The 12,465-nt window shown below is 34.1% G+C and overlaps 4 protein-coding genes across 5 annotated transcripts; 2 read left to right on the top strand and 2 right to left on the bottom strand.

Moving 5' to 3' along the window:
• Positions 1-375: 375 nt before the first annotated feature.
• LOC133331185 (histone-lysine N-methyltransferase E(z)) lies at positions 376-3,947 on the top strand. 2 transcript variants are annotated; one of them, XM_061539582.1, is made up of 9 exons: positions 376-500; positions 568-1,305; positions 1,500-1,660; positions 1,848-1,862; positions 2,393-2,493; positions 2,551-2,737; positions 2,844-2,980; positions 3,049-3,478; positions 3,538-3,947. In XM_061539582.1, the coding sequence occupies exons 1-9, from the start codon at positions 376-378 to the stop codon at positions 3,945-3,947; spliced, it is 2,304 nt and encodes a 767-aa protein (XP_061395566.1). The 2 variants fall into 2 exon arrangements, with proteins under 2 accessions (XP_061395566.1, XP_061395565.1); XM_061539581.1 differs by lacking the exon at positions 1,848-1,862.
• A 91-nt stretch (positions 3,948-4,038) lies between these two features.
• On the bottom strand, positions 4,039-4,989 carry LOC133331189 (chromosome transmission fidelity protein 8 homolog). Its single transcript, XM_061539587.1, has 3 exons — positions 4,982-4,989; positions 4,399-4,525; positions 4,039-4,338 (listed from the first exon to the last, which is right to left on the bottom strand). The coding sequence occupies exons 1-3, from the start codon at positions 4,987-4,989 to the stop codon at positions 4,039-4,041; spliced, it is 435 nt and encodes a 144-aa protein (XP_061395571.1).
• Positions 4,990-5,036: 47 nt separating this feature from the next.
• Positions 5,037-7,576, bottom strand: LOC133331188 (general transcription and DNA repair factor IIH helicase subunit XPB). The gene is made up of 3 exons (XM_061539586.1): positions 7,520-7,576; positions 6,424-7,461; positions 5,037-6,352 (listed from the first exon to the last, which is right to left on the bottom strand). The coding sequence occupies exons 1-3, from the start codon at positions 7,569-7,571 to the stop codon at positions 5,037-5,039; spliced, it is 2,406 nt and encodes an 801-aa protein (XP_061395570.1). The 5' UTR covers positions 7,572-7,576.
• Positions 7,577-10,735: 3,159 nt separating this feature from the next.
• Positions 10,736-12,465, top strand: LOC133331187 (ubiquinol-cytochrome-c reductase complex assembly factor 1-like). Its single transcript, XM_061539585.1, has 4 exons — positions 10,736-10,795; positions 10,925-11,125; positions 11,854-12,105; positions 12,173-12,465. Exons 1-4 carry the CDS (start codon positions 10,736-10,738, stop codon positions 12,452-12,454), a joined length of 795 nt encoding a protein of 264 aa, XP_061395569.1. The 3' UTR covers positions 12,455-12,465.

Here is a 12,465-nt window from a genome sequence, read left to right as displayed (position 1 = left end):
TGTAAGCACAGCTGTTGATACAGAGAAGTGTCAAAAATTTTGTAATTAAAAAAAAAAACAGAATTTTAAATGAAAATCTCCGAATTTGGAAGAGCTTGTTCGTTAGTACTTTTATTACCATTTTCTGAATTCATTTATTTAAAAAAATCGCATGAATCGGCTTGGTTTTGTAAAATATTTTTGACGTATCATTGTACCACAACAATGGTTTGTTGTAATGAATTGCTGATGAGGCTTTCTTCATAAATTTGCGTTGGGTGCCGCTGTTCTATGCAAACACTCTTAGTTTTTTCGCTAAACATTTTTCAACTTTTAAGTAGTTTACTATATTTGTGTGTGTTTTTAGTTTAATGTGACTACAGGATATATAAAGACATGACGAATAACGTAAAGGTGCCGTTGGAATGGAAGCGGCGCGTTAAGAAGGAATATATGAAAATTCGTCAACAGAAACGCTACAAGAGAGCGGATGAAATAAAGGAAGCCTGGATTAAAAATTGGTTGGTAACATACTATTATGATATATATTATCTTAATGACGTTACTCCATGCTTCATATATCTGCAGGGATGAACACAATTATAATGTTCAGGATTTGTATTGCGACCCAAAGGTTTGGCAGGCCCAACCATATGACCCGCCGCATGTAGACTGTGTTAAAAGAGCTGAGGTAACAGTTTATAATGGAGGTGGTGCACAACAAGTGCCAATTTGTGTAATAAATGCCGTCACACCTATTCCAACAATGTATACATGGGCACCTACACAACAAAATTTCATGGTCGAAGATGAAACAGTCCTTCATAATATACCCTATATGGGTGATGAAGTACTTGACAAGGATGGCAAATTTATTGAAGAACTGATTAAGAATTATGATGGCAAAGTGCATGGTGATAAAGATCCCTCGTTTATGGATGATTCAATATTTGTGGAATTAGTGCATGCTTTGATGCGAACATACCCCAAAGAAATTGAGGAAATTACTGGTGCTCCTTTAAAAATTGAAGTAATCAAAAATGAAGAATCAAAGGAAAAGCACAGAGATGGGGATAATGATTTAACCGTAAGTGAGACTGAGAACAAAGAGAAATCGAAGGATTCTGAATTGGACGTGAAGGATATAAAAACTACAGAAGCCGATGAAGTTAATACCGAAAAGGACAAAGAAAAAGAAAACGAGGAGTCTGTTGAAAATACAGACAAAAATGCGACAGAGAAATTACCATTTCCCCCTCCTATTATTTTTCAAGCTATTAGCTCAAATTTTCCAGATAAGGGAACCGCACAGGAACTTAAAGAAAAGTAAGTTATCCAAAATTATCCCTGAATAGAATCATTTACCATAATTAAATAAATATCGAGATATGCCGACAATACAAACTTAAAAACATCAATTCTGTAACATAATTCATACGTGTTTAAGCTAAAAAAATCATGTCATATAATAATTGTTGTATAGTTGTTATCATTCTTATTTGCTTGTCTGTTCTTTGTAGATATATTGAGTTGACGGAACATCAAGATCCCGAACGGCCACAGGAATGTACACCAAATATTGATGGGGATAAGGCAGAAAGCGTTTCAAGAGAAAGAACTCTTCATTCTTTCCACACCTTATTCTGTAGGCGTTGCTTTAAATATGATTGTTTTCTACATCGTAAGTACAATCGCATAATAATACATATAATTGAGCTATATATTCAATGCAATACCTTCTATTTTTTATTCTTTTTTATATTATGGTTTATATTTTAAATAATATGAATTATTATAATGCTGTTGAAAAACTGAGAATAAGTATTAAACTTTAAAAAAATACAAGAAAATATTTACTTCAAATGCAGGTCATCCAACTCACGGTGAGTTGTAGCTGTTGTTGTATGTTTTTTATTTGTATGTCTTTCTCTACTACACGATATCGAGTCAACATTCTTCCCATTTCAACCATTTGATGTATATCATTTTACTCTCCAATATAAAAAACATTAACAACAGAAATATATCCATAAGACAAATATCATGCCCCAACTAAATTTCCTAGTAAAAAATTAGTTAACTTCATAACAGCATCTGCATTTATTACTTTATCATTATTAATAATATAAACATGATTTTCTAAATCCAAATGAAATCTTCACAAACCAGGAAACGTTTTCTTCAATTTATTGGCATTATATTGTAATGTGTTACAGTTTGTTATGATTTAAAAAGATCCACCATACAGCTTAACATCCATTAACACTTAAATCGAACATTGAATTTTAGGGCGTTCCTTGATCATTACCAATCAGTAATCGGATATTCAAAATTAATGGCATTTTCAACAGATCACTTAATTTATTATGTTAGTTTTTCATATATAATCTAAAGTTTTAATATATTTCATTAGGTTTTCAAGTGGGACATTCTGGACCAAATTTACAAAAACGACGTTTTCCCGAAATGAAACCATTCACCGAGCCATGCAGTAACAATTGTTATATGCTTTTGGTAAGTGAAATTTGACCAATTCACCGAAAAATTTTGTATGTAACTTTTCATTAACAGGAAGGAATGAAAGAGAAACTTGCCGCTGATAACAAAACTCCGCCAATTGATTCTTGCAACGAAGCCAGTTCCGAAGACAGTAACGACAGCAATAGCCAATTTAGTAACAAGGAATTCAATAATGATCAAACTAAAGAAAATGGAACTGTAACAAGTGCAGCTTCAGCAGAAATAAATTCAATAATGGGTATGTTAATATTGTGATTGTTTCGAATATAAAATTTTTGAGTTATCGGTACTAGGGCAAATACGGTAAAGTATTTTTTGTAATATTTTCATTAATTTTCTTTTAGCTGGAATGATGAATACCTTAAATGTAAAATGTGATTGGACTGGTGCTGACCAATCGCTTTTTCGTACATTGCACAAAGTATTTCTAAAGAATTATTGTGCAATAGCCCAGATAATGTTGACGAAGACATGCGAACAGGTTTTTTTTAATTACATTTTTCCATTTTATTATGTATAATAATGTTGTGTTTCTTTCTTATGCCACAGGTATATGAATTTGCCCAAAAAGAAGCTGCAGAATTTAGTATTGAGGAACTACGTCAAGATTATACACCTCCACGCAAAAAGAAGAAGAAACAACGTTTGTGGTCGCTACATTGTCGTAAAATACAATTGAAAAAGGATTCCTCTTCAAATCATGTCTACAATTATACACCTTGTGATCATCCTGGTCCTTGTGACATGAATTGTTCGTGTATACAGACACAGAACTTTTGCGAGAAATTCTGCAATTGCAGCAGTGATTGTCAAAATCGTTTTCCTGGCTGTCGTTGCAAGGCCCAATGTAACACCAAACAATGCCCTTGCTATTTGGCTGTACGTGAATGTGACCCAGATCTATGTCAAGCATGTGGCGCTGATCAATTTAAACTTACAAAAATTACTTGTAAAAATGTTTGTGTGCAAAGGGGACTGCGTAAGTATAGTAAAATTCTACTATTCTTTATTTCTATTTTTATCAAGTTTTGTTTATAGATAAACATTTACTTATGGCACCATCGGATGTTGCTGGTTGGGGTATTTTCCTGAAGGAGGGCGCTCAAAAGAACGAATTTATTTCGGAATATTGTGGTGAAATTATATCACAGGACGAAGCGGATCGCCGAGGAAAAGTCTATGACAAATATATGTGCTCGTTTTTGTTCAATTTGAATAATGATTTTGTCGTTGACGCCACACGAAAAGGCAATAAAATACGTTTTGCCAATCATTCCATCAATCCCAATTGTTATGCCAAGGTCATGATGGTGACCGGCGATCATCGTATTGGTATTTTTGCCAAACGAGCCATACAGCCAGGTGAGGAATTATTCTTCGATTACAGATATGGCCCAACGGAACAATTAAAATTCGTTGGAATAGAACGAGAAATGGAAATCGTTTAAACATTTTACGAAAAATAATCTATGTATGTTTTTATTTTATCAAATGCATTGAAAATTACTAAAATCAAATAAATATACAATTATTGGAATTTCAAACGCTTTTTGCTACATTGGCTATAATTGGTTTTGGTCTCGATTTGAATGTCAACTTTTTGGTAACAATAGCTTGGACCGTATATTCGGTTCGCTGTTTGGTTTTGTTCTCCAGAGCAACTGTGTTATCCAATAGTGTTCGATCAACCGTATTGTTCATAACACTTGCATTTAGATTCTGTACAGTTTGATCTAAAATATGTTGACCCTCATTGGTTTTTGATTTCTCGAGGACAGCAAATGGCTTCTCTAATTTTTGTTCTCTTCCCTGTAATATGTGATGGCCTATAATGAGAATCTAAGGCATATTGTTCAATTAGAAACAATAGACGTTTAATGTAAATGAATTTATACTTACAGGTTGTCCATACTTGTTGTAATAGAGATCTCCCACAAATTGATCATGCATTTCTTCGCTTGATCTTACTTCCAGATCACCTTGTAATTCAACAATCGCCCATTCTTTTAAGCCGCTGGATGTTTTGCTTGAAATTGAAAATATTAAAATCAATTAAAATTTAAAATCACATCTAATCACATTAATATACAATTATTGGAATTTTAAACGCTTTTTCCTACATTGGATATAATTGTTTTTGGTCCTGATTTCAGTTCATTACATAGGACCCATATGTAATGAACTGTATATAAGATCCTAGGACACTATAATTAACCCAAAGTTTCATTACAAGTCGTCACCGCGAGCGACGTAAAACAGTGAATTGCACATATCATTGAATTGCCAATTACTTTGTAATTCATATAGTGGGACCCATTTTTAAAAATCAAAGATTGAATGAAGATTTAATGGATATCGTAATATGAACAATGTTTTGAACTTTGATCATTAAATCTGAAAAGGAATAATAAAACACCACTTCTCTATCATTTAAGACATATATGAAATATTTATTTTATAAAAATTACTATTAAAGAAATACGTTAGCATTGCATGCATTAACAAATATTATTTGCATATTCTAGATTTGCCAATAACTAAACTCCGCGGAACTTCTTAAATAAGGGATGGATATTTCCTGAGTTCTTTTTACGATGTTCATAGTAAACAGCATCATCACCACCCGACATAGAACTAAGACCACCGGCACGTTTAGCACCTGTGGAACTACTTGGCCTGTAGCCAGGTTCGCCAGGAATTTTCTCATCCTCACAGTCCAAATCAGAGGCAGACAACACCTGTTGCAACAGCTGAGTTTGTTCTTCACGATTTTTATAAAACAAATCGGGATCCGTATCCATACCACTGAGATGTGTAATTACTTTGTAGCTGTAACCTTGATTAACCAAGAAACGTTGACGTTTGCGGGAGTAACTCATTTCCATTGTGTCTTGTGACACCAGGGTATAGAAGAATGCATTATACTCCTCAGCAATGGCTCCTTTCTTAGCACGCAAAATACGACCAAGACGTTGGGCTTCTTGACGACGAGAACCGCCATGCGATGAGATTTGGATCAAAACATTTGCTTCTGGCAAATCAAAACTAGTATCTGCCACTTTGGATACGAAAATAGTGTTAACTTTTTGATTAAATTTGAAATTTTGCAGAATTTGTATACGTTCATTCTGGGACGTGGGACCGTAAATAAATGGTTTGTTCATTTTAATGGCGTAATGCTTCAGGGCAAATACATTATCGGAGAAGACAATTGTTTTATCCCCTCGCATCTCGTGGTACTTTATAAGAAATTGACAACTGCGGAATTTCGATGGATTCATAACATATAATAACATTTTCTTTGACGTTTTCGCTGTAAGGTATTCTCGATAAAACTCTGGAGACATGGGGCACCACACTTCGGCACATTGTACGCGTGCAATATAACCTTTCTTTTGTAATTCCAACCAATTCGCTTCGTACAGCTTGGGACCGATAAGGAAATTAAGATCAGCGATTTTGTCATCCTCACGCAAAAGAGTGGCAGTTAGACCAAGTTTGCAGTGAGATTGAACAATTGTCAATACTCTTCGAAACATTTTTGCTGGAATAGTATGTACTTCATCCAACACCATTATACCCCATTCTTGTTCCTGCAGCCAACGCATGGTTTGTTCCGCTTCCCATGATCGTTTCTGGGTGTGAGTAATCATAGAGTATGTTGTTACCAGGATACCACAACCCATGGGTTTGTCTTTAGCTTCGGAGGTAAAGCGGCAAATCATACTGTCGTCGGCCGTAGACCACATCTTAAATTGCTGTTTCCACTGTTCCACAGATACACCACTGTTACACAAGACCAAAGCTCGTTTTCGGACAGTACAACAGGCAGTCACACCAACCAAAGACTTACCTACATATTAAATATTTTTACATATTAGTACAAATAGCATTTATATCAACCTCAGAAAATCTGTTCCATACCTGCACCACAAGGAAGAACGATAACGCCAGATCTCGCACGCCCATTACCAAACATTTTTCGAAGACTTTTCTCTTGGTAAGGCCTAAGTACAGCAGCAGGTTTTAAGTCAATGTTTATGTCCGGATTATGGGTATCGTTGCGGAAGTCATATTCCGCTAACAGCGGGTGTTCTATTTCAATACATCGTTTTTGAATAACTTCAATTTTTTCCTGGCTAACCTCAAAAGAAACCGTATTTAAGTTTGCTTCGTCCTCATCTTCCTCTTCGTTATCAATTTTGTCATAAAAGTTTGTAATATCATCGGGAACAGCAGTGGTACCATCTGCATTTGTTGTTGCCGGAGCATTTGGCATAGTTTTGGCGTCAGGTTTAGCAGTACCTTCGGGAATTTTTGTGCCGAATTGTGTAATTGCTTGCTTTTCTAAGGTACCCTGTATGAAAGCTTCTCCATCTTCTCTCTTAAGACGACATTGCTGGATGACAGGATCTTTTAACAATTTTTGCAATATATCCGGATGTGGTGATTCTATAAAGTAGCGATTATGCTTCAATACCAGCTTGACTTTTCCATATGATAAGGTACACAACTTTATGAATTCCACAATTCCTTCTGGTATAGATGTCTTACTAAGACGTTTTAGATATTCAACAATGTCGTGCGTTTGCAATCCCACAGACACAGCTGCATACAAACTGTATGCGGTGAGTTTGTATTCATGAATATGTTCTGGACGACACACTGGCTCCGATATGGCTATAAGGAAATCATGAGCATGCTTGTACACTGGAGAAAATGACTCCAAAAATATATGACCATTTGGAGCCACCCACAGGGGGCGATTTGTGTGGTCACTTTTCAACTCCATTTGAGCACGATAATCTTTGGCTCCATATTCATCGGTCATAATGCCATCATCATTGGTTTCGGCATTTTTTGAAGCAGCTCCTGGTACACCGTCACTCTCACTAAAATCCATGGAGTCATTATCCTCGACAAGTTGTGTGTAAGCATCATCTTCGGCCCTGCGTTTTTTCCCTTAAAAAATAAATGTTCCTTTAAGATGAGATAGCAAATTAATGGACTAACAACTCACCGAATTTCTCGGAATTAAATTTATCTTTTTTAGATTTCTTTGGTGGCCCCATTCTATCCATAAGTACGGAGATTTCCAATATTCCGGATCAACGCATAAAAGCAATTGTAGCAACTACAGAGTTGCCATATGTTAAAAAAACAACAACTGGAAGGTTTCACACTTAATGTTAACTCAGTGTTATTAATGTTACTTGTCAACAAATACAACTTATAAATTACAATTTCTTCATATTGTGGCTTGTTAAGCCAACGTCGTATACAAAATATGTGGCTGTGTATGTGATGTTTTGAAAAATATAAAAAAAAATTATTACCCTGCAAGCATTTGGAAGTGATTTTCTAACTCCCTCGCCTAATAAGTCCGCGTCACTTCTTGTCTGAGAAAAGGCGATATTTTGTATATTTACAATAACAAAACTATTGTTATTCAGTTTATATTGTCTTGGAGTTACTTCTGAGTGTAATTTTGGAGGATAAAAGAAGACTGCTCAAATTTTACAATAACAATTTGTACAATTTCCAAATGTTCTCTTTTTTGCTTGGGAAAAAAGAGTAGAATACATATAAATTAACTCAGTTAAAGTAAGATTTTCAATATGATTGGTATGCGGCAAAGAAAAAGTGAATTCAAACTAATTATTTATATTAAAAATAACAGTAATATATATTATGTGTCTGCATTTATAAAAATAGTGTTATTAAAATAATAAAATAAAGTGTAAAAATTAATAAAAAATATTTTTTGATTTGTGAATATATTAAATAATAAAATTAAATAATAAAATATATAAAAATTTGTATGTGAATTGCTATTTTAAAGGCCTATTATTATAACATTCCTGACTAGGGATAAGTAAATCGACTTTCGACTAATCGACTTTTTGTATTAAAAAGTCTAAAAGTCGAAGTCGACTTTTGACCTTTGAAAAGATCGCAAAGTCGACTTTTCAACATCGACTTTCGATTTTCTTCATAAATTCTTGGTTTATTATCACAAAGCGGAAATTGTCTAAAAATTACACATTGCAGAACTTTTTTTCATCTTATAAAAAATTAAATTTTTAGTCGATTTTGCTTTAGTTGGTAAAAGTCGAAAATCTATTTTGAACAGGTTTGACAAAGTTTAAGGGAACCCCCCCCATTCTCGATTTTTTATTTTTAAGATTTTAAATGGGCTGGTAAATGAATACCAATGCTTGTTAGGGTTTGTAACTTTGCACATATATATTTGAAGATTTAAAGAGGAAGAAAAATAATTTACAAAAAAATTTTGTTGTTGTTTTGTTGTTGTTTTTTGTGATCAAAGAAAAGTCCTTATTTTTGATGGCGGGCATGATAACTCCTCACTGGAACATCGGAATCCGAAAATTCCAACGGTGTTAGAAAGAGTACATGTCTGGCTCTCGTATGAACTAGGATTATTGACTTCGCTCTAAAATTAACAAAATGGTGGACCTTTGAAAAAATATTTTTGGAAAATCGCCGATTTTTTACCAAAAACCAACTTAAAAAATAAGGAAGATCTTCACCGATTGGCGTTATCCTAGTTCATACGATAGCTATACACTCACAGAGAAACGTGTAAAAATTTGAAATCGATTGGGTTATTAGTTTTTGAGTTATCGTGCCCGCCATTCGCAAAAAAATGTTTAGAGAAAAACGCGTTTAAAGTTTGAGAAGCCCTTCAGCCGTCACTTGATGCTGACACAATAAATCGGCTATATCTTCAAGAGTTCTTGAGATTTTTACTTGAAATTTTGCAGGGACATTCTTGAATTAGTGTAGATTGGAATTAAGTCAACAAAAATTTTGACCCCGAGAATGGGGGGGGTCCCCTTAATGATCGAAAAGTCGACTTTTTAGTGAAAGGCAAAAATCGAAAAGTCTAAAAATCGACATTTTGATCAGAGGTAAAAATCGACTTTTGCGCTCGACTACGTATCCCTATTCCTGACATAGCAAGAAATAAGCGAAGCAGAAGAGAAAAAGAAGTAACGCCTCGGCGATAGAAACAGTTGCAGAATACAATCACTTTCTTATCGCGGATGTCACCTCAAACCTATATATTATTTCATTCAATTCGCATACATAGAAGACACTTAGAAAACACTACACATTTTTAGTTTTCCGATTTACCTCGTGTTCCGAAAGTTTTTGAAATCCCATACTTTTTTAGATTCCCATTTTGTGCAAAATGGTGAGCTCAATTTCGATCGAAAGTGCGACTCGTTAGCTTTGTTCAATATGTTACGAACTGTGTTCACTAACTACCAACAAAAACATATGTTTTTTATGTATTTTCTATTTGTTTAACAACAAAATTATGAAAAACTGTCTGCTTGCTTGATAATTGCCTTGATTTCTACTAGAATTCTACCAGCAATCTTTTCGGCGGCGGAGGTGTCGGCAGTATAATGGGTATGTATAACAATGCCTTTGGCAACAATCTGTTATCGAAATTTCCCCAATAAAATCAAAGAAAAAATCCACAACATCCTCATCGACGTTAGCATCTTCTCGTCAAAAGAGACGGCGTCGGAAAATGAATGATTTCTATTTTCTTTAATTTTACTAGACAATCTAATTTGAATACTAGGTAATTTAATTAAATATTGTAAAAACAAGTTGAATAATTAATCTGAATTCTTTTTAAACTTGTATGTGCTCAGAAAAGCACGTACAATCTCATTTCATTTTCAACCCACAATGTTTCACATTCGAGCATCACATGGGCGTATATAAATTTGACGTGTTGCCATGACTCTCTATATATATTTAAATCTTCCACGGCGCACATCAGACTTGCGTTACGTTGTACACTAATTAATAAACATTACACCGGACTATAGCAACTTTTGTGTCGACATTCGTAGATCGAAAAACAAAATCCAGTCCAATTTATTGGACTTATATTAAATAGCTTGTTTCAAATGCAAAATGTGAAGGCAATTTTACTTACGTTTTTATTAAAACTGGCATATTGTTAAATATTGACAATGATTAACTACCGATAAATAATACACTTTGTCCAAATACACACACAACTTTGTGCCGCCTTTTTGGCTAGAACCCAGCTGTTTATGAACAGTGTTGCCGCATTTTTAATCATTTGCTGTCAAAAATCATACTGTGTGAACAACCTGTTTTTTGTAGTGTGGTTGGTGGAGCTTTGTTTACAATTTTACATTTTAAGAAAAATAAAAAAACATTAATAATGTTAACAACTAGGTTGTTAACCAGATTTTCTAATAGCCGAAATGTTTTGGCCCCAATGGTAAATTAAAGTATTTCATGTCATATTCCTGCACTTACGGTTCTATCCGTTGTGCGTTCCATCAAAGTGGTGTAGCTGTCTTACATAAACATTTGTACTGCGTGATATTAAAAATAAACATATTTACAGATTTCAACTACATCGAATGCACAAATTCACCAATTGACCAGACATGTGGGTAATTCGAATTGCGAGTATAAGCCATTTCTCATAAATACGTGCAAGTATTGTTCTGCCAGTACAACAACCACTACGACACCAGCTGAACAAGGCAATGGGATCATAAAAAGAGTTTTGAAAAAAGTTGGTTTTACACCAAATTCTAAAGCTGTAAGTACAAATTTTAATTTGGTGAAATTTGACCACAAAGTTGCATATGGTGTGTCAGTGCAATAATTGTTTGGAAGTCATTTAAATAATTGTAAAATCTGTATTTAGTTTTAAGTTTAAACTATGATGTTAAAAGTGGCTCATGAAATTACAGATTTCCTAAATGAAAGTAAATGTAATAATGAGGAAGGTGTTTGCTGTTTAAAGAACGTCCGGACCGAAATTTGTTTAGCCTCCAACAGAGATGTTCATGCAAACTAGCAAAAATGTTTGGATAGTCTGCAAGGAAAATGCGCTTTCAAAATACAGAAAATGGTGCGGTACCGTTATATAGGGTAATGTGGACGGATTTTTAATACCAAACTAGAGATGTATAATATTCAGTATCTGGGTTTCATCAGACAGTAGGATGGATATGGCTGAATCCTCATAAAATTTATTCTGAACAAGAACATATAAATTTGCTATGTTTGCGAAGAATATGTTGGAGTTTTTCACAATTTTTACGTGACATGACATTTATGATTTTCTATCTTAGAAGATTGGACATATCGAATGATATATATCTGAACTATGTAAATCAATTTAACATAAGCTACCGTTTGCTTATAATTGCATATTTTTCTTTTAAAACTACTTCATTTAAGCAAAATAATAATAATTACACAAACACTCAGCATTGTACTCCAAAGAGTAAATTTTTTTTAATCCGTTTATTTTTTTTACAGAGAATACGTGTAGCCAGCCATATGTTGTATGAGAGCGTAGCCGACAAAATTAATTATTTGGCTTTCTTCAATGATTTTAATATGCCTAATACATTCAATTCATGGTTTTTGGTCACCGAATTGCATGTGTGGATGCTATTATTGCGATCTATGGCAGAAGGTTCAGAGTCTGGTGAAGATGGCAGATTTTTACGAAATTGTATCGTTGAAGCCCTATGGTCAGATGTGAATACTAGGGCCAAGAAGTTGGGGGTACGTATATATCTAACAAAATATATTTTCTACATAGAATATTTTACATAATCATTATCCTTTCCAGGCAAATAATCCTTCACGAACTCGCCAACAAATCGAGGAACTTTCGGAACAATTTCAGGCTGCCTTAATAGCGTATGATGAAGGTATAATGTCAGAAGATCGTGTGTTGGCCGCAGCACTTTGGAGACGTTTCTTCGCCTTGAATTGTGATGACTATGAAAAAATTGAACGATTAGTTAAATATGTCAGGCGTCAAGTCGTTATGTTAGATAATCTGCCACGTCAAGATTTTCTCATTAAACCCAAAATACCCTGGCAGGATCTAAATAAAATTCACATTTAATTTGATATGTG

This window comes from Musca vetustissima, unplaced genomic scaffold (genome assembly GCF_032173495.1).
Source record: "Musca vetustissima isolate MV318-11 ecotype Yass unplaced genomic scaffold, APGP_CSIRO_Mvet_v1 utg17906, whole genome shotgun sequence".
NCBI lineage: Eukaryota > Metazoa > Arthropoda > Insecta > Diptera > Muscidae > Musca > Musca vetustissima.
This window is presented reverse-complemented; position numbering and strand designations above follow the sequence as displayed.